At 41.4% G+C, this 22,571-nt stretch overlaps 1 protein-coding gene across 1 annotated transcript in view; it reads left to right on the top strand.

Annotated features, from left to right (window-relative positions):
* Elovl4 (ELOVL fatty acid elongase 4) overlaps positions 1-22,346 on the top strand; it is a 28,109-nt gene extending 5,763 nt beyond the window's left edge. Inside the window, exons 2-6 of the mRNA XM_021173155.2 lie at positions 11,375-11,562; positions 13,207-13,287; positions 16,345-16,516; positions 18,223-18,350; positions 20,255-22,346. Of these exons, the coding sequence (XP_021028814.1) occupies positions 11,375-11,562; positions 13,207-13,287; positions 16,345-16,516; positions 18,223-18,350; positions 20,255-20,524 (839 nt within the window). The 3' untranslated portion in view covers positions 20,525-22,346. The remainder of the gene's footprint in view (positions 1-11,374; positions 11,563-13,206; positions 13,288-16,344; positions 16,517-18,222; positions 18,351-20,254) is intronic.
* The last annotated feature ends 225 nt before the right edge of the window (positions 22,347-22,571 follow it).

Raw genomic sequence — 22,571 nt, 5'->3', positions numbered from 1 at the left:
ACCCAATCATTTAGTCACTCATGACAGAGATGCATAGTCAGATAATCACGTTTTGTCTTTCATACCTGCAGAAGCATTGTGAGGTGGGGATTGAGGATAGCAGGACAGTGTGGGTGGAAAGACTTAAGGTCTGAGAATCAGGTGGCCTGGCTTCAGTCATAAGGCCACTGCTACCAAGTGTAAGAGCGTGAACAGGTCCCTTTCCCCAAAAGTCCTCAACATTATTCTCCTATAACCCAGAGAACTGAATTATGTAATAGTCTTAGACCAGGTTGGCCTTGAACTCACAGAGATCCACCTGCCTCTGCCTCCTGAGTACTGGGATTAAAGACATGTGTCACTCTGCCCTGCTTGATCCATAGTTCTGTATAGATGCTACTCTTCTGATCTTTGAATAGAGAGAGAGCAATTTCAGTGGCATATATGTCAGTCATTAATTTGAAAATCTTTTTTTTACGATTTAAATGCTTTCCAAAACCTTCTTAGTACCTCCCCATTAGTAAAAAAAAATAGTACATTTGTTATTAGCCATTTTTTGCTTGGTCTTACCTGTTCTGCAAGAGCCATGAAGAGGAATAGAGAGATAAAAGATAAAGACACTGGGCAACTGCCTGAAACAGCACCGTGTGACGAAACATCATCAGCGCTGTTTAATTATCAGTATTCCTTGAATAACCACGAGTGAGCTAACTTGCCAAAAACAGGAGCAGAAACAGAAAAAGTATAAATGATTTCAATTACATAGTAATTCTATCATGTGATGTGCAGCTTCTAAAGATGGCTTCTTACGTAATCTGGGCAAGTTATCAGTATTTGTGTCTCTTTTCTTTTCTTAAGGATTTTATTTTTACTGTGTGAGTAAAGAGTGTGTGTGTGTGTGTGTGTATGTGTGTGTGTGTGTACATAAAGTATACCTTTGGAAGCCAGAGAGGGCACCAGAGCCATTGGAGCTGGAGTTACATATGGTAATGAGCTACACATCTGTCTTAGTTAGGTTTTGTTTGCGGTGAAAAGGACAACATTTAATTGGGGCTGGCTTACAGGTCCAGAGGTTTAGCCCATTATCATCAAGGTGGGAGTATGGCACTTTGATGCATAGCAGGCACGGTGCAGGAGGAGCTGAGAGTTCTATATCTTCATCTGAAGGCCGCTAGGAGAAGATTGACTCCCATGTGGTTAGAAAGAGAGTCTGACTGCACACCCCCACAATGACACACATCCTATACCAAGGCCACACTTCCTAATAGTGCCACTCCCTGGGCCAAGCAAATTCAAACCACCACATCTACATACTGGAAACCAACTTGGTTCCTGTACAAGAGCAGCAAGTGCTCCTAGCAGCTGCCATCTCTTCAGCCCCAGGTCTCTCGCTGCTACCTGTACCGTGTGGAAATTTAACTATAAGTACGTGCCATCCACCAGCAGCTCGTCTGTGTAATCTGCTTAGCAAATTTTCATAGAACAATAACTTAATTAAGACTAAACTTAATATTATTAGCTTCATTTTTTCTTTCAGAAAACACCTACTTTTCTATATCATTATTAAACTTTCCAATGATAGATATTTTCTATTTGGTAATGTCCAACAAGTTTGGAAAGCATGGCTTAAGACATTTATAAAACTGCTGACATATGGATGTCTCACAGGAAGGGGAAAGCAAAAGAAACTAAATGTTTTTGATATAAGCGTGTTTCTCAATGTATCACTCTATTTAAAAACACTTCTGTGTTTTTCCCACAGAAGGTTGTCATTGCTAAGCAAATATCTTTGTATGGTATTTTATGTTTTATTTGTATCTTGGGGTTTAATTAAATGAAATTCACCAGCCTACTGAAGGAATCAGTTTCTGCCTGATGAAATCAGACAAGCCTTTGTGATTCTAAACGGGAGCATTTGAAGGAGTCCACATTTCTGTTTTCATTTTTATTTACCAAATGTAGACTGAGGCACACATCTGTATATTAATGCATTGTGTGTGTGTGTGTGTGTGTGTGTTAATGCATCTCACATGTCTGTGTTAATGCTGGTGAACACAGTGGAACATGAAGATACAAGAATACTTTTCAGTGTGGAAGGAAATTTCTACACTGTATGAGGATGACCCCAGGGGGCATTGAGCTCCAACACAACAGGACAAAGATGTGTCATCTTACTCACATGGGCTTTCTAAAGTAATTAATAGAAACAGAAATTAAAACTGTGTTTGGCAGGGCTGGAAAGAGAACCAACCAGCTGGGGAATTGGTGTTTAAGAGGTTTGAAGTTTCCTTTTTTGCAGCGTGACACTGGTTGTGGAGATTGGCTGTACAACTCTCTGAGTGTGCATGCTAGTGCCACATGTGTAGTTAATGCAATTACAGTGGTAAACTTCATGTTTCACACTGAGGAAAACTCATTGGGCACACACACACACACACACATACACACACACACACACACACACACACATGAAGTCATTATGTAAAGAGGTTGGGGGCCTGAGGAAATGAGAAGTAGGGACTAGAGAGGGAATGGGGGGCTGTAATTAAAGTGTATCGCATGCATGTATGAAGAAATCAAAATGAAACCCATTATTATGTATAATTAATATAGGCTAATAAAAATGTAGGAAGAACCCCACATACTGTAAAATTAATATAATTCCATTCCTAAACTTGATCTTTCTTCAGTTTTGGTTGATGAAACAAATGCTTCTTTTGTTTTTCATCTTAAAGTAAAACAGCTTTATACAGAGAATACAGGGTGTCGTCAACCGACCTGACAAAGTGCCAGCTTGGCCAGCAAGCAGCGAACGAGGAGGCAGAAAGATTCAGCTTTGCTTTTTGCTTTAGTTTTACAGAACTCCTGGAAGACAGGCTTGAGACATCTTGCTTCCTTCCACCCGCTTACAAATCCTTGAGGTTCACAGAAGTGAGGGAATGGGCTGTGTCAGTCCTAGGCTGATGCTCATTTCATCCTCACACCAGTCAAGAAAGAAGTCCTCAGGTCCCTTGCCTAGGCATCTTTCCAGCTGATCTTTCTCACTACCACCTGACCTACATAGCATGACTCCATTCTTATTCCTGTGAGATACTAAATCTGACTCAAATCATAATACTGACAGTGATAACAAAAAAAGGCAATGAAGTGCTCAAAGATGCTTATGAGGGCTAGCGTATGAAATTAAACTTGCGGGCTGGAGATGTGCCGCAGTTAAGAGCCTTGTTGCTCTTTTAGAGGGCCAAGGTTCAATTCCTAGCACGCCCCTGGCATCTCATAACCACTGTAATTCCAGTTCCAGGGCATCCAATGCCTGCTTCTGGTCTCCATAGGCACCAGCCATTTGTGCCATGCACAGACATATATGCATACATTTTTTTAAAAAAAAAAGAAACTGAAAAGTGGTGTTTTCTTAGGTAAATCTGTATGCTGACACTACATATGGGGGTATATATTTAAGATATAAGACATGTGTCCTAAGATGAAATTGTCTTCCATAAAATAGAGTTGTTGTTTGTTAATTTATTATGTTCAAAACAATTATAAACTTATTTGCCAAATGACGTGAGACAAGAGCTACCAGCTACTATTAATTAGTGAAAATTCAGGATGGGATAGTATTCTGCCCAGTGAGCATTTAGTTTATGGAAGTGTTAAAGACAAAGTGCCCCACCTCATGCACATGCACATATCCATGCACACACCCATACACACATATGCATACACACATGCACACACACGCACACACACACACACACAAATGCTACAAGCCCTTTAACAAATGGGAAGCGTCACTGTAATTTTCTTAAAGCTTTGAGAGCATTGGCAACGTTGAGTGTTGTCTGGACTCAAACAAGGAGAGTTCATGAAACAGAGAGGAGGGAACTGCTTGCCTGCCTCTGGCCTTGACTTGTAGGACACACTGCATCATTTCCATTTTCCAGACCTCTCTGTCAATACAAATGTTCTCCCCACTGCATGTCTCCCTTTCTCTTGAACTGGTTAAGCGGAAGTGCTAGTTCTTTAACTATGAGTCAGGTATCCCTGGCAACCAATGAAGCTCACTGCCATCTGCGAAGTACCTGCTGCGGCTCCCAACGACTCTTGTGAGGCTGCAGTAGTTTCTGAATCCCCATATACTCATCCTTCATAGCATCCTTTCAGGTTAGGTATTACTTAACTGTCTAGAGATGAAGAAAGGCTTAGAACCACACAGCTAGAGTCACAGAACTGGGGTAGAAGAAAGATCTTTTCACTCCTGTCACGCGGCATCGCCTGCTGTTCATTTATCGGGAGTACAGAGTGGTCGCTGATGCTGATGGAGCGCCAGGTGCTGTAGCCAGGGCTTTGACTATCATCACATTTATTTAATACTTATGTTCTCTGGGTTGTGTGCCATGGTTATCCTCATCTTCTCAGGAGCAAATTGAGTTTTGCTGGGTGGTATGCATCAAACACTTAACCCTCCCAGGTCAGAACTCACCTTAAGTAGCGTGTATCTCCACACTGATTCCATCTCCTGACAAAGTCACCCTTTTCTGCTTTCTGCAGGACACCGAGTGTGTTTCCTCCCCTGTAACCTTTACTATGATTGCTGTTTGGATTCTCAACCAAAGTACTTTTCTCTCCTCATTTTACCTCCTGCCACCATTGGCTGACTGGTACATAACTGGGTTCATACACCAGTTTGAACAGCTCTGAGGTCACCTGCTTCCTCCGGCCATCAGACACGCACCCCACCCCCTATTTATTTATTTATTTATTTATTCATTCATTCATTTATTCACTTTACATCCCTACTTCGGTCCCCCTCCTCTCCTATTCACTCCCTTCCCCCTCTCTCCTCCCCTTTCTCCCCAGAGAAGGGGAGCCACTCTCCCCCAAACCCTCCCCCCATGTACAAACCTCCCCCCATGTACAAACCCTGGGACATCAAGTCCCATCAGCAATAAGCATATCCTCTGCCACTGAGGCCAGACAAGGCAGCCAAGCTAGTGGAAAGGGATCCAAAGGCAAGCGACAGAGTCAGAAGGTTCCCACATCTTATATAAACTCCCAAGACTAATCTGGCTAGCGGTTCTTAGACTTGTGTTTTTCTTCTGACAATTTTCATATTACACAGATGAGAATGTTGTTAGAAGCAAAGAGATAGTGGCTGATTCGTCCAGGTAGAATCAGGGACCAACTCAAAGAAATCTGGGGCGGTGCCTTGGCGGGATGAGGATTCTGAGTTAGTGCTCCGGGCTAAGAGAGATTCTGTGCCCTACCAGCCCCAGATGATGACACTTCACTGGTCTGTGGACCACACTTTAATAGAAAGGAATAGAGAGAGCATTGCTACTTTCCTTTGTCCAATACTGTAGAAAAAGTAGAACTATTAAATGGGCTTAAGTTGGAGAATCCAAATAATGGGCCAAGCTTGGAGGTGCACGCCCATAACTCAGCACTTCCGGCCCCTATGTTGCTTATGCTGTCCAGGTCGGCAGGAAATATGTCACTTTCTTGCCTTAGCATCCTGATTAGCTGGGACTATGGGTGTGTGCCACATCCTGGGATCCAGTTCTTGATGTAAGTCTTTTGTCCACATATTCTGTGAACCTTTAGAGCGTCATCAGCCATGACTTGTTTCCTCTGCAGACCTGGTTCCATCTATTCTAGAAATCCAGATAGTCTAAAAAGTTTTTGTTTCACTATTTTTTTTTCTGGGATGTGATAGTGCAATTTTTACTAGAAAGAAAGTTCATTTTGGCTAGTGGCAGTCCTGAGCTACAACTACAACCTTTAGATCAGCCTTTCAGAGAAAAAGTAGACCAATCAGAGAGTTTTCCCAAGGATTCACTGTGATTACTTGATTATACGTAGAGGTTACCTGAGCTACTTAAAAACTATGGGACTACCAGTATTTTATGCTTTATTACATTTTGTTTTATGTTGCCTTTAAACATGATTTTGAAAATAGCCTTTCAGCATAATTTGAAAATTAAGGTAGGGAAGCCTGGGCAGGATGGCTCAGCGGGTAGTGGGGCTTGCACTGCAGGCCTGATGACCTGAGTTCAATTCCTGGATCCCATGTATAAAGGTGGAAGGAGAGAACTCACTTCCCCAGGGTTGTCTTCTGACCTCCACGCACATGGCATGGCACATGTGCATGTACTGAAAAGGAGGGAGGGACTTTATAGAATCCTTTTGGGCTGGGAGCACTGTAGCTCATTAAATCTTCCCTTATCAACCCTCAAGGTAATGAGTTCCTTAAAGAAAGAAGGAAGAAGGAAGGGACAGAGGGAAGGAGGCCAGGCTGGCAGGCACAGCTGATTCCAGTGTCTGGCTATTTTCACCTTCGAGGCCGGTTTGATGTCCTATTGTCCCCCCATCCCACCCCCTTGCCCAGGGTGACTCCAGGCACAGACATTTTTTGCTTTTTTCCCTCACTGTGTGCACTTGACTTGCTTATGACCTGATGTGAGTCTCATGGCTCCTGTCTCCTGCCTCCTGCCTAGGCAGTCCCTCTGCATCCCTGAAGCCTCCTGGCTGCCTCACCTAGGGACCACTTAGGTACATCACACAGGGATGTTTAAACATTTCCTGATCATTTTCTCCTGGGCCTTCTTGCTACACTGTCTACAGTAGTCTACACTGTCCTGACTTTCCTAGTGGCTTCCTGGCAGGAATCCTGAGCCATTCCCCTTTTTTCTCTCGAATCTGTACCTATTTCCAGATCTATAGTGCTTCCCCATGCGACTTTTCTGTTGTCTCCTATCCAGAGCAACATCTGGAGCCTGGGATTCGACCACACCATGCATCACAGCACCGAGAAGCATTAGAGTCTCAGTTGGACCCAGCTGCAGAGGTGTCAGTTCAGATCGTGGGATGGGCCTGGGAATCAGAGCACTAAATAGCACTTGCCCCTCATGTCTCTAGTAGAGATGGACCTGACCTGGTTTCCATGCTCTCTGACAATCCTCTTCCCTGCAGTCTATCCTTCACTGCTACCAGAGTCTTGTCAAACAACGAGAGGAGCTCTGAGTCAGTTTCTCTTATTCCCTTCTCTGAAACAGGACTTCTCTGCCTCCCTGGCAAATATTCTTTTTCATTGAGTAAAAGTTTAGATGCCTGTAGTTGAGCCATATCTTGTCCACTTTCCTGTCCTGTTGCTCAACTTGGACTCTTATCCTGCAGCAGGGCAGTCTGTCCCTCCCTCCTATAAATGATAAACTTTGATAGGTCAGTGATGCGCTTGTGTGCACACACACACATACATACATACACACACACACACACACACACACACATACACACATACACAGTCACAAAGGTAGAGTTGTTGGCTTCAGTGCTATGTGATCGATCATAAGGTACAAATGGAGTTAGAAACAAAACTGTGTCCATGGCATGTGAAAGCTCATCTTCTGGGTGTGCTGGCACACATCTATAACTCTAACACTGAGGAGGTAGAGGCAGACGGATGTCTGTGAATTCAGGGCGATTGTGCTGTGCATAGGGAGTTCCAGGCTAGCAAGAATTACACAGTGAGACATGGGCTTAATAAATAGTATGTTTCAGATGGACATATCCCCTAGGTTTTTTTTTTATACAGTTAACATTTTGAAAGTTTTGACAACGTGGTCGATTACCTCTGTATGAATTTTTAGTATAGGTAAAATGTGGTTATTGTCCAAGCTGACACCTATAAACAGATTGGTCCAGCTTGTAACAGTAAGTATGTTACAGATAGAAACCATTGTAACCCTTAAGGATGAGCCTTGAAGACACATGCCTGCCATTCCAAACCCAAGATGTTGAGGTAAGAGAATCAGGCTGTGAGACTTTGTCTCAAAAACAAAACAAGAAAGCCCACACACTTATTGGGAGTAATATACGAGAATATGAAGAATCCCAGACACACAGAAAGTGCAGTATTCTTCGAAATGGGCTGCAGCATCGACCAAAGCATCAGTGTGCATGTCAACTATTCCTAGAGCTTGCTGCTGTTTTAACAAGGCTGGAGAATCACTAACGTAGCTCACCTTTTCACCCCCCCCTATTATAGATGAAGGAAATGTAGGGGGATTGTGCTGTAGCATCCTGTGCACCATGGCAGGGCCAGTGCTGGAGCTGTCAATCACTGGCCATGTCTTGCATGTTCCGTTATTTCCTGCTGTTCTCTGGCTTCTTAACTGTGTCTCAGCCTCCCTCAGTGCTTGATATTGCTTGATATCAGAGCCTTCAGCTTCTCACTTGTGTTTTCCCCTGCCTGTCCTTGATAGCTCTCTTAAGTGTCATCGCTTAATGAGAGAACGAGACAGTTTACCAGCACTGCAAGCTAGACATAGTGGAACGCCCTGAGTTCTAGCTACTATTTGGGAGGTGGAGGCAGAAGTGTCAATCTGAACTCAAATGTTCAAGTACAGGCTGGACAACAGAGTGAGACCCCCTACCTTTGTCTCAAGAATATTGAAGAAATGCATTATTTACTCTTAATTGTTGGCTAGTTTTGGTGCCTGGTTTTCTTTGTTTTGTATTTGTCTGTTTGTATAAGCTAATGTGTGTATATGTATTCATGTGTGTGTGTGTGTGTGTGTGTGTGTATGTCTATGTTGTAGGCAAGAAGTTGATATTGGGTGTCTTAAATGCTTGACACCTTGAGCTTTTGAGACTGGTCCTCTTGGATGGGGCTAGATTGGCTGTCCAGCAAGTTCCAGGGGTCTGTCTATCTCTGCCTCTCCATCACTTGGATGATAAGCAGGCATTACCACTCCCAGTTCTCCATGAAGTCTAGGGATCAGATTCAGGTCCTCACGTGTGTATGGCAAGTATTTTATCGACTGAGCCTTCTCTCCAGCCCCTGAACCTGTTTTCCTAATTTTTCTTTTTGTACTTTGCTCCTCAGAACTGTCTTTGAAGTCAATAGGAATCTTTTGTGTGGTGAGATAAAAGGGGATACAGAATCCAGGATCTCAGACATTAAGGTCTCTTTACAGCAGAGTTCGTTTTCCTCTCTGTGCCAGGCTGACTAACCCATTAATAATGCATTGGCTCTTGACCTCCATCTGGTAGGTCAATATTTGCCCTAACATTTGTGGAGAACAGGAGCCTAGAACAACTCTGCTGTGACCTAGAGCAAGACTTTAAGCTTCTGGAGTTTGTCTACTTCAGGGAAGACCTAAGTTGATGAGCATCCTATGTTTTATATGGTGGCTTCTGACAGGAAACCGTTGTGTTTATAGGAAGATAATTATCATTGAAGGATAACATGTCTTCTAAGCCCCAAACAACCATAACAGCCATGTGGCCTTTGGCAAATATCAGCACAAGTCGACATGGTTTAAGTCTCTCATTTTTTAGTTGAAGTCTGGTGGTATTTGATTTGATCAATATAATCACAGTTATCATAAACAGTAGACCTCCTTTGTAAAGTACGAAATAAAATCTCATTGCAGTTTTTCCTGTTCCCATGTATGTTCTTCTTAAATTAACGATATCTCCTTTCCCCTTTTAAAAAATATATTTTTAACATTATCTAGACTTACATCATTTCTCTTTTCCCCTTACCCCCTCCACACTGTCTCATGTGCTCGCCTCTCTTTGTCTTCAAATTCACCATCAGATTGTTTTCTTTAACTGGTAGTGGCGGTGGTGGTGGCAGTGATGTGTGTGTGTATATTCCCTGTACAAATGTTTTCAGGGCTGACCATTTGGTATTGGGTAACCAATTGTGTTCTTTCCTGGGGAAGGCTATTTCTCTCACTCTCAGCATCCTTTAGTTATCCATAGTCCTTTGTGTAGCATTCAGACCTCATGGATTTCCCCCATATCCATGTTATTATGTCCCTGAGTATCATCCTTATTCGAGTCATCTTTAGGCCACCATATTGGTGAGACTTCATGGGTATAGCTTCTGTCATTTCTAAGAGCCATCATTTCACAGCTATTATGATCTTTCTGCTCCCTTCTACTGTAATGATTCCTGAGTCTTGGGTGATACACACACACACACACACACACACACACACACACACACGCACGCACACACACTTTGGGACTAGGCTCTACAACTCTACATTTTTTATCTGCTGTGGTTTTCTACAATGGCCTCTGTCTTTGGCAAAGAAAAGTTTCTTTGATATGGGGTGAGAACTATGTGTATGTATCCAGCCAGACCCTAGAGAAGAGTGCCCCCTTCTTTGTTTTGTGGAGGCAGGATATCTCTTTTAATTTAGTAGATTGGCCTCAAACTCAGTCCTTCTACCTGAATGTCCCCTACCCCTCTCATCTTTTTATTTTTGGTTTTTCGAGACAGGGTTTCTCTGTGTAGCCCTGGCTGTCCTGGAACTCACTTTGTAGACCAGGCTGGCCTTGAACTCAGAAATCTGTCTGCCTCTGCCTCTGTCTCCTGAGTGCTGGGATTAAAGGCATGCGCCACCATGCCTGGCTCCCTCTCATCTTTTTATCAAGTTATTTCACTGAAACTGTAGTAATTATGGCACTTCCTGACTTGAAAGATTATTTCATGAAACCTAATATTTTCTGTCTTATTTTCAACTGACATCATATAGAAATAGATTAGTGTGTGTTTGTGCATATATATAGATGTGTGTGATATGTATATATACACACAGCTACAAAGGGAGATCCTTTCTTTACCTCTGAGCCACACCCCAGCCTAATTAGTATGCTTTAAAACAGTATCCTAATATTTAGTTATCTAATTCAGAACCATTTTGTATATATAGTTGTAGTAAAAAAGTCCGTTTTAATTGAGGTTACTGTAATTAACAATACATTACATTCATTAAGGTTGGATTCTAGGAACTGACTAAAAGACTGTTTTTCTTTATTTTAGAAATAAACTATGCTGAAAATAGAATGTTAATGTGTTTTGTATTGTCAAAAGTAGATATTTGATTATAAAAGATAAAGTAGATATTTGATTATAAAAAATGGAATTCTTTTTAACATTAGAAATGTAAATTTAAATCTTAATATACTTTATATATAAGTAGATTTTCTTAACCGATTAATTCATTATCATTTCTTATCTAATCAATGTTTTTGTTTTAAAAGATTACATTAACTGGGCAGTGGTGGCACATGCCTTTAATCCCAGCACTTGGAAGGCATTTATATTATATTTATCTATATTTTTAGTGCATTTCTTGTCTTTGTGTCTTTAATTTTCTGTACAACGCACCATGTGATTCAGTAAAGAAAGGATTGTCCATCAATGCTTGCAGGACTCGGCTGTGTCTGTATTTGTTTTATATACCGTATGTTTTCACGGGCACAGTGATCTGTGCTTCCTCCAATTATGGAATTTAGGACATCTTAATTCCTAGAAGAATTTTGTTTTGTACAATGTGCATTACTCAGTAAATTGCATGTTTGAATCTCCCCGCAGATAAACGCGTAGCAGACTGGCCGCTGATGCAGTCTCCATGGCCAACGATAAGCATAAGCACGCTCTATCTCCTGTTCGTGTGGCTGGGTCCAAAGTGGATGAAAGACCGTGAGCCATTCCAAATGCGCTTAGTACTCATAATCTATAATTTTGGCATGGTTTTGCTTAACCTTTTCATCTTCAGAGAGGTAGGTGTGTTAACGGCACTCTAATAATTCCCCAGGGTTGTTGGAAATAATTTTAAAAATGAAACTACCATTGCATCCTTGCACGGAGTGCAAGCTGTTTTAGGTGGGACTTTGAAGCAAGCATAGAGTGGATCTCTCTATACTCTTAGTAACTGCTTTGGCCTGGCAACATGCATGCCAAGTAAGGAAGGCTGTCATTAGAGGTGAGAAAGGCGTGTTCCTAGGATGTTTGGCACATGTTCGACTTTTCGTGAGCCATAGGAGCTACCCAGAACCCTTCTTCATCAGTTTCAGGCCTGACAACCTGATCAAAACACTTGTAACTGTGAGCTTCACATTGAATTATGTCTTATGTAATTCGCCGTATTACGTGCTAGAGCTGTCACGCAGGTGTGGCTGCTAATCACCACACTGTTCTGGACCTAGGCAAATTCTCCAGGATATTTGGAAAGAAATCCTGGAGGCTGGAATTGGCACAGTCTTTTCAAGTTGCTAAAGTCTAAAGGCTTTGTTCCTAAGAGACTTGGTAAAATTCTGTGTGGGCTGATAGCTAAGCAGAGGTACTGAGTAAATGAACTCTTCTTTCGAAAAGCCTCCCAGTGACAACTTAACCTATCGACTCTCAACTTCGCAACCACTCTCATTTGCTTTATTTGAATACCTTAGTTTAATAGTTACACACCACTTTCGATCAAGATATGGATCAGTAAAAGCAGGACAGCTTTGGGCTCAGTTCAAACAGTTTATCTCATCTTACACTCCCAGGTAGCAATCCAGGCAAAGAGAAGTCAGGGTAGGAACTCAAGGCAGGAACCTGGAGGCAGGAATGGAAGCAGAAGGCACAGAGGAACGTTGCTTATTGGCTTGCTCGCAGGTAGCTTGCTCAGCCAGCTTTTTTTTTATAGCACTTGAGACAAACTGCCCAGGGGTCGCTCTGCCCACAGTGAGCAGACCCTCCCATGCCAACCTTCAGTCTATAAAGCGATCTGTATGCTTGCTCCCAGGGCTTTCTGGTAGGGGTATTTTCTGAATTGACATTCCTTCTTCCCAGATGACTTAACTTGTATCAAGTTGACAAAAAAAAAACTAGTAAGCACAGCTGCTATAAAAATTTCTCATTTACGGAGGTGGATTGAATAGAATTTGCATCCATACTAGTTTAGAAACATTAAATATATCTTTCCAATAATGTATTATGCTAAATATGTAAGGTCTTGCCTATGCAAGTTTAATTATAGGAACTAATAAAGCTAATAAGCTATTATCTAAATAATGAAAACATATTATGTATTTGTCTTGGTGAAAAAGAGTATGCTTGCTTCTTAGTTAGTCTTTATGAAAAGTATAGTAAAGCTATCACACAATGGATTTTAGAACATTACATGTCAGTTCAGGGCTGCAAATGAGAAACCCTGTCTCAAATGCAGTCATACAGTGTTTGCCCTGTGCATGTGAAGTCCCAAGCTTGATCCTCAGCACCACAAAAGAACAAGAAAATAACTTTAAAATGTGTAATGCATGTGAGATGTTTTTAAAGAAAATAACTGCTTTCACAATACTTGGAAATAGTGTGAGCCGAATCTACTATTTTCAATGCTGTGTTTACTAAACCTTCACTCCAAATGTTAATCTTTTTGTTTCCAGCTATTCATGGGATCGTACAACGCAGGATACAGCTATATTTGCCAGTCAGTGGATTATTCTAATGACGTTAATGAAGTCAGGGTGAGTAAGTCCTGGAAAACCGTTGATGATTGCAGTCTAACTTTACAGGTTCTCAGGCCATAAAAAAATACAGTGTTGTGTGGGAGTGACGTGTGTTGAGTGGGAAAGACAAAGTTCTGCTGTCCTTTAAAACACATCATTGAAAAATCTGTTTTTATCCCTCCCATGTGCTGTGTCATTGGGTGTTGTAAGAATGAACCTGATCAAGTGCTAGTGTACAATATGGTTCTTTAAAAATAGGTCATTTAAGTGGAGAGGCGGTGGCTTATATCTTTAATCCCAGCAGTTAGGAGGCAGAGACAGGCAGTTCTCTGAAACTGAGGCCATCCTGGTCTACAGAGTGAGTTCCAGGACAGTCTAGGCTACAAAGAGAAACCCTACCTCAAAAAGCCACACACACACACACACACACACACACACCAGTCATTCCATATTTGATGTTATTTTGTATTTTTGCCAGGCATGGTAGTACGTGCTTTTAATCTTCGCACCAGGGATAGAGAGGCAGGTAGATTTCTGTGAGTTCAAGGCCAACCCAGTTCTTTAGCAAGTTCCATGCCAGTCAGAGCTACTTCATGAGACTGTGTCTCCAATTTTGTTTTTAAACTTTTGTGTCAAAAATAGAAACTCAAAAAGAAAGCTAACTTATTTGAGGAAAATATTTTAATTATATAATACTTAGGAAGGCATAAGATAACCCACAGCGGTATGAAATTGGTCTTTATTAAATTTGTAAAAAACAATATAATGCTCCATTTTCCCCAGTCACCTATATTAGTAAAATTATCATTTAACTTAAGGAGAAGAAAATTGTTAAGTATTTAGTGAACTCTTAAGTCTATGATTCCTATACATATTATACACAACAAATGCAGTTTACATAACATATGTGTGTTTTGTATGTCCTATGTATTTTTTTATATACACACATATATAAAATGTATGTATGTATATATGTATATAATAGTATCCACTGGGAAAAATAATGTAGCATGAATTTTAGTGAATGTAACCAAATTGTTCTGATGTACTTAAGACTTAATGTCCACAGCATTTCCCAGTCACCCCGTTGCTTGCCACGTTGACTTCATTTGCCCACCGCATGTGTGTGGAGCCCAGATTTGTATGTATATAGTGCCAGGGCCTGGCCTGGACCATAGAAGTAAAACGACAGATTAAGTCTCTGCCTGCAAAGAGCTCCCGTTCTGCCGCGGCATGGAAGGCAGGTAGTCAGCTTGTCAAGAAAGAGTTAAGAAAGTAAAGCCTGGGGTGTGGCTGAGGGACTGAGCAAGGTTGCTTCATTCAGACTCACAGGAGATAATAACTGTATTGCCAAACAGTGTCCTCAGTGGAGAGCTGGCTTTCTGTTAAGGTAGGAGAAGGAGAAGGGCTGGCCTTAGCCTTCTCCCAGGAATACACTAAGGAAGAGCCCTGGGAAGGGCAGTATGTTCATATTATTAGGGTAAAGCCTTAACATTACCGGCCTTCTGATTGTGAATCCACTCTGTTGACACACACTCAGACTTCACCCACTTCCATGAGTGGATATCCCACTCAGTCAAATTCAACAGCACTCTTGCAGTAAAAAAAGAGGCTATTGTGAAAACACACCCAGGACCAAAAATTAAATAAATAAATAAACAAATAAATAAATAAATTCTGGTGACTGAACAGATCGCATTTGGGGTCTTCCCTCTACCCACCTCACCCGTCTTAAGCGTGACCATGGTGAAATGAACATTTGTACTCAGACTCTTGTGTGCATTGCGCCTACCACAACGTGTTGCTCCTCGTTTTGATGTCTCCCATTCACAGACAACAAGCACAGTTTACAGACTAAGCAGAGAAAGCATTATATTTGAACTGGCTAGCTTAGAGGTTCACACGGAGGAAAAAGAAGACTTTGTGTCTTTCTTCCTATTGTGCTAAAGTAGATGGTTACTTCGTCTTACAGCAATGTAGCCATGGACATTAAATACAGTGTTACTATGGGGACACTGAACTATGTCAAGCAAGTTTTCAGCTAATTTTCTGGTAGCTGACAATACTGTGTCTGTGTACATGCCTGTCAGCCAATAAATACAAGACTTTATTTTGCTTCTGGCCTTTCTCTTTTTCTTGCTTTATGTTTTAAAATTGTAATGTTAGGGAAGGCTTATTCTACATGATGCCTGATTCTAGACTTGACAGTAACAAATTAAGAAATTCAGATTCCCATGAAGGCCTGGGAATGATTGCAGCCCTTAAAATATAAAGTTTCATTTTTCAGAAGCAAAAAACCAAAACACAAACAAAAACTCATGATAGGCATCAGATGTGGGTAAAAATTGAGGACAGGATCTTAGCCTTCTGTCATCGAAAGGTTTGTAAATACATTTCAGTTGAGCACTGATTTATTCTTTATTTTTATCCACAGTTATTACCAAAGATCTATACAAAGGTTACATTTTGGTCATTGATAGAATCAGATTCTTGCAGAATGATTCAAAACATATTCAGAGGTCACCTCTTCCTGGGTCCTTAATCCCTTAGTATGTCACATAATCTTTTTGTACCATCTGGTGTCTTAATTAGAGCCTGAGAAAAGACTTACTTGTGTAAACAGGATTATATTTGTGACCTAGGAAATATTTGCTGTTTTTGAATTGACTGTTTTAAAGACTTTTACTAACACATGCTGCATTGATTAGACACCTTAGTGTACAGTTAAAGGGAAGTGGGGGAGTGGAATGTTAAGAGACTAGCTGTTATGTAAACTTAGGCTCTATAGGACCATCTAAAATACCAACATATACGTTGCTTTCTCTATGATCTGCAGAGCATCGCAGTGTGAGTGGACAGTGCTCAGCAGCAGGACACTGTCTGGCTCTAAGCAGAGAAAGCTTTGGGTTTGTTTGTTTTCTGGGTACACAGTTAGGTCTGAAACCTACCTCTCGGAAGAACGATTGCATACCTTGTACATTTTGTGCGCTGTGTTCTGCATTTTTCAACACTGAGTAGATACTCACACTGTGGCATGGATTTGTTTTACAATGTGCCTTTCCTTCCCTTTTACAGATAGCTGGCGCCCTGTGGTGGTACTTTGTATCGAAAGGCGTTGAGTATTTGGATACAGTGTTTTTTATCCTGAGGAAGAAAAACAACCAAGTCTCGTTCCTTCACGTGTACCATCACTGCACCATGTTCACTCTGTGGTGGATTGGAATCAAGTGGGTGGCTGGAGGCCAAGGTGAGGGACCCACCTTTCTGTCTGAACCCCCATGTATTCGGGGTGAGGGTGGGTGGGAGTAGATTTACCTAGTGCTTGCTTTCGTGGTTAATCATCTCCATTTGTGTTCATCTCTCTTCTTACAAACTTGAGCTTTTTAATCTGGGAAGAATTGGATACTTAAAGAATTGTCCCCATGGTGGACATAATCCACTAAGCCTAAACACCAGAAAACAATACCTCTTTGAGTGGAGAAAGGTGCTGATTGGCAGTTCTGATCTGATAGAACGCCCCATTTTCAGTCCAAGCCCTCAGCTTACTCCTCCTATGATACAGACCTTGTATGACCTCATTGCTTCCCATTTAAATGAACTTTTACATAGCCTCATTAGTGCTAAAGAGGATCAGAAGTCACAGCTGGGCAGAGATTTGCTCTAGTCTCTCCGGTGGCTGTAGACTAAGGGCGGTATACACAGACTGAGCTGGAAACAGCCCTTTCCTCTGGATGCAGGGTAGTGCCGTGTGACTGTTGGCAACCTACACATGCCACACTTGGCATTTGCTAGTAACGTTAAAGTGAAACTCTGAGTTTAAAAGAGAATTTGTAAATCTGAACTGACCCCTCAGCTCATATCATGACGACATGCATTATTGTATACACTCTTGAATTAATATTCTAAAGAGAAAGGATGTTGTTGAATTCAACTGAGTGGGGCATCTCGAGATCTGTGGAAAAGAAAAGGAATGATCGCTCCATGTATGTAATGCTGTCATGTTTAAAACCATGTAGAAACCTAAGAAGTGAAGATTATTTTGCCCCTGGTGGGCATGTTGGTGTCTCTAGAGGTGATAATGTAATGCACAGAAACCCTTAGAAGCACCATAGCCTCTGCATTAAAACAGGGCAAAGGAGGAGGCAGTAGCCATTTTACATTGTTTGCTGGAGCTTGCCAGAGTTCCTCATTTAAGAATTTACCACTTCAAAGACCCTCTGCATTTTAGCAATACACATTTCTACATATATATATATATAAGAAACCCTCACCCTGGTATAGCTGTCTCATATGAGGCTATGCCAGTGCCTGGCAAATACAGAAGTGGATGCTCACAGTCATCTATAAGATGGAACACAGGGCCCCCAATGGAGAAGCTAGAGAAAGCACCCAAGGAGCTGAAGGGGTCTGCAACCCTATAGGTGGAACAACAATATGAACTAATCAGTAACCCCAGAGCTCATGTCTCTAGCTACATATGTAGCAGAAGATGGTCTAGTTGGCCATCATTGGGAAGAGAGGCCCCTTGGTCTTGCAAACGTTATATGCCCCAGTACAGGGGAATGCCAGGGCCAAGAAGCGGGAGTGAGTGGGTAGGGGAACAGGGCGGGGGGGAAGGGTATAGAGAACTTTTGGGATAGCATTTGAAATGTATATAAAGAAAATATCTAATAAAAAAACAAATTAAAAAAAAAAAGAAACCCTCAAACTTAAATTGTAAAAAAAAAAAAAAAAAAAAAATCAAGCTTACTCTCAGAGGCCTTGGCTTCTCTTTGAGACTAAAATAGAATGTGTAGCATTCGATGTAAATTCAATAGGAAGCGATGTAGAAGTATTCTAATATGCTTTAATCATAGCGTACACATAATTTTTATCAGCGGGATCGCTTTTTAATCTCAGCGTCTTCATTGACCCGTAACCGTTTGCTTACGATTGCCTCGTATTTCTTGACAGCGTTTTTCGGGGCCCAGATGAACTCTTTCATCCACGTGATCATGTACTCCTACTATGGGCTGACTGCATTCGGCCCGTGGATCCAGAAATATCTTTGGTGGAAGCGATACCTGACCATGCTGCAGCTGGTGAGTTCCATGTTTTCAATAGTTACTTCCGGTTGTCGGCACGGAAAAAAATCAAAATAGTTAAAATATTTGAAGTGTATTGGACCACGTACATGTAGCAAAGGAAGGACAAAGCCAAGGAAGGGCAGGTGGGGGGAGGGATTGAGTACAATACAAGGAGCACTCCCTCTTTCTAGTTCTGAAACATGCTGTGCATGAACAGCAGAGCCAAGGATTTGAACTCCCAGTGTTCCAGGAAGACAGTTCTTGGGAGCTCCTCCTTGTAGGGCTCCTCATTACACCCCAGTGCCTTCATCAAAGCACTGTACAGAGCCTTGGGTGTGGCCTGTAATCAAACTGAAAATGCAAATCCAGGCTGGTCCCTATACTAATATGCTTTAATCATAGTGCACACATGATTTTTATCAGGAGGATCTGCATTTGGAAATATCCATCTCTGCTTTGAGTTGCCTCATAGCTGTCCAACCAAACAGGAAACACAGCCTTTGGGGAATGCTGGGTGTGAAGGGTTCACTGGTAAAGAAAGGCTCGAAGAAACTTCTTCAGGCGCTGTGGTAGCTCATGATAGAGTTTGTAGAACTTATTCCTCACACCAAGAGCTAGATGGTCCCAAGAACATGAAGAGGTGACCCAAATCCTACAAAGTATGTCGTCTCTTCCGTCAGGGTTTGCCCCTAGGCTGTCTGTGAGCTACATCATACTCAACTACACCCTATACACAACACACCCTCTTTCAGTGGTACAGGTTCTAAGAGCCATTGTGAAATTACAAGTTCTGAAAATTTGGCCTGTTGCCATGGGAATTATAAACGTTAATATAAACTGAAGCGTGTGGAACAAATTATCTTAATATTTAATGAAATAAATATATGGATAATGCTATCTTTCTCAAAGAAACTATAGTTGACCGTTAACCGGGTGCTGAACTTGAATTTCTGAGTCAGACTTTCTCCAAACACGTAAATAATACAACAGTCTTACAGAAGTCCACCCTTGCTAATGGTACAGAATTTGTAATTCTATGCCTGAGACCATCCAGTGACTAGTACACCAGAATTGAAGTTTATTCTTCGAACATTTCTATGTTTTGAATGTTCTCTTCCCCAGAGTTCATAAAATTGAAGGTGATTCTTTTTTTGCATTTATTGATTTTTATCGGAATATAAGTTTTTAAAGAATGGTGTTTATTCAGATAAACTTGCCCATCCGTCCCTTACCTGCAGGAGAAAGATAGTGAGCTGGCTTGATAAGCTTAGATCCATTTTTAGGGTGAATGTCTTCATTTGGCGTGAGAGCAGGAAGAAGATTATGGGGAGTGGAGATCAGTGGGCGTGGCGGGGCTGAGCCAATTACAGTGATGTGCATGGATGAGACTATCAGTGAACCCTCTGATTTTTGTGTTCCTGTCTAAAGATGTAATTTTAAAAAGCATACAGTGAATGTAGCTGCTTGGTGACAGCTTAAGTAGGAAAAAAAAAGGAAGAAGGAAGAGACCCTACAGATACCATTGCTTCATCTTTTGCCCGCCATTGGCTCCCTCTCCTTGGATGCCCTTTAGCGAATATTCAAATGTCTAAATTCTGTGTGTGGGACTCCTGGTAAGCAAGGCAGAGCCCTGCCTCGGGGAAACCACAGTAGAGGAGGCAGCAAATTCAGGACTCGGCTTTAAATAGCCATCACACCAGTTTCCAAACCAACCACGAAGGTCCTGTGATGGGCAACGGATCTGTGGCAATCACTAGAATGCCCTTGCTGAGCAGGTGACGTCTGAACTGTGATCTCAGGGGGAGAGAGAGGCAGAGACTCTCAAACAGTAGAGCACAGCTCGCCCCGCGGTGGCCCTGTGATGCCTGTTAGAAATCTCTTCCTGCTCTCATGAAATGTTCCCTGCTTCTGTTTTTCAGGTCCAGTTCCACGTGACCATCGGGCACACAGCACTGTCTCTCTACACCGACTGCCCCTTCCCCAAGTGGATGCACTGGGCTCTGATCGCCTATGCCATCAGCTTCATCTTCCTCTTCCTCAACTTCTACACTCGGACATACAATGAGCCTAAGCAGTCAAAAACCGGAAAGACGGCCACGAATGGTATCTCATCGAACGGTGTAAATAAATCAGAGAAAGCGTTAGAAAACGGGAAACCCCAGAAAAACGGGAAGCCAAAAGGAGAGTAAATTGAACTGGGCCTTAACCGGTAGACCGTGAGGAAACTCCTGTGTCATTTTAAAAAGTTCAGGGGCAACAGAAGCAGAGAGTCTGGGGTGGGGAGAAAGGCAGATAGGGTCTTTGCCCTTCAGACTGAGTAAACCTTTCAATATATGGTACCCAGATCTTTTATTTATGAAGTTTTTATTTTAAACGTTTTTTTTTTTTTATTAGCCTTCATGTTGTCCAGACCAAAGCAATCCCAATGTGACCTCGGAGCCTCTCCTCCTGTTCACATCTGCCTGTGCAATGGGTGGAAATTTTGCCTATCTTCCATTTACTCTTTCCTCAGTCTGAACTTTAGATGATCACAGAAACATAATTTTATGAAAAAAAATTTTTTTTTCTAAATCACGAGTTTCCGATTGGTTGCAAATCAATGTTCAGAGACAGAACAAGAAAATACATTTGAATTTGGACCCATTTACTGACCCTTGTGGTCAAACCTTTCCACCTCTAGTCAGAATATTCCCTTTTGGATGTAATTAAATTTGAAAGCTCTGCAAAATCTCTGTAGAATCTTAGAGGCCTGATGAGGACGATGATGATGTTGATGATGATGTTGATGATGATGATGGTGTTGGTGAAGATAAGAAAGAATAACAGTAAAATCCTGTCTTGTGACCCATAGGCCACCATGACTTACGGCACAAATCACTGTGGGAAACAATATATCTCTCTATTTTTTTGTAATGAGGAAGGTAGCCTTTGAATACTCCTATTATTAGCAGAAATGAATTATGAGATTTAAGATTATTGTACGATTGAAACATGAAAGAAATCATGTCTTTGTTAGCAACATCTAAGGTAGTCACATTTACATGCACTTAGAACTCCGAGGGTGGATGGATTTTTTTATCAGGGCTTTCCTTGTTTTGATTTGTGGCTATTGCTGATTTTTTTTTTCGTACGTGGACATACACCTACCTCTTCTGTTGGAAAGAACATTTAAAATGAAATAAATTTTACTTAAAAAAAATCAAGGAGTCCTCTAATGTAAATTTTAATTTTAACTTTCCAATTTACTTTTTATTTTTTTTATTTTTATTTACAAATAGCTCAACCAAACATTTCTGTGATGTTATCCATCTCTTTCAATGTGTCTAATTCTAAGCAATGCTTGTGTCCCCTTGTGACTATGTTGCAAAAAAAAAATCTTCCTTATTAACTAGAAAAGAAGTGTAAACGCATTTTGGTGCAATATCTTGACTCCTTGGTGCTAATGATTGCAAAATTCAGTGCTTGCCGCTACAAGGTGTTACTTACTGATACAAGATGAGAAAAATTGAGACCAAGTCAGATCTCTCAAGTCCAATGTGGTGTTTACAAACTATGTATCTCATGTCATTGAAACGGGTGACCGGAAGACTGCAGAAGAGACGTTGTTCCACATTTTTTTTTTTACACAGATTAATTTGTTATGGGCATCACAGAGAGATCATATGGAAAGAGGAAATGTAACAAAAATTAGCATGAATATTTCTGAATCTTCCAACTTGTCAAATCTGCATGTGTGGGATGTCTGCTGTTTGTACAGACTTTCAGAACATTTTGTAAATTATAAAGTATTTATTGTGCATTGAGATTCCATTTCCCCTCAAAGGCATGCAGTCGCGAACATTACAGGAACAGCAGCACAGGGAATAGTGCTGTTTAAGAGGAGCTACACCTTGTTTCTTGCCAGTGTGTAATGACTAGAGATGTGTAAATCTTTGCGAACATTCTGTACTGGCTCCCCAGACCCCTTCACTCCCTGCTCTCCGATTTCAGCACAATAAATACACTACAGCTGTGGGAAAAGTGACTCTGTCTGTCGTTGATTTGTTTCTGCCTTAATTTATTTCCAGGTGCCTACTTCTTACATAGAAAAGCAATGGAAGTAGATCTTAGGTCTCAGAGTTTCTGGTTCGCAGTCTGTTATTTTTGTATGTATTCATTTGTTTATTTTTGAGACAGAGTCCTGCTATGTAGTTCAGGCTGGCCATGAACAACTCACTACCCACTGCCCTCTGTGTC

This window comes from Mus caroli, unplaced genomic scaffold (genome assembly GCF_978045245.1).
Source record: "Mus caroli unplaced genomic scaffold, Mus_caroli_1 scaffold_11, whole genome shotgun sequence".
Taxonomy (NCBI): Eukaryota; Metazoa; Chordata; class Mammalia; order Rodentia; family Muridae; genus Mus; species Mus caroli.
This window is presented reverse-complemented; position numbering and strand designations above follow the sequence as displayed.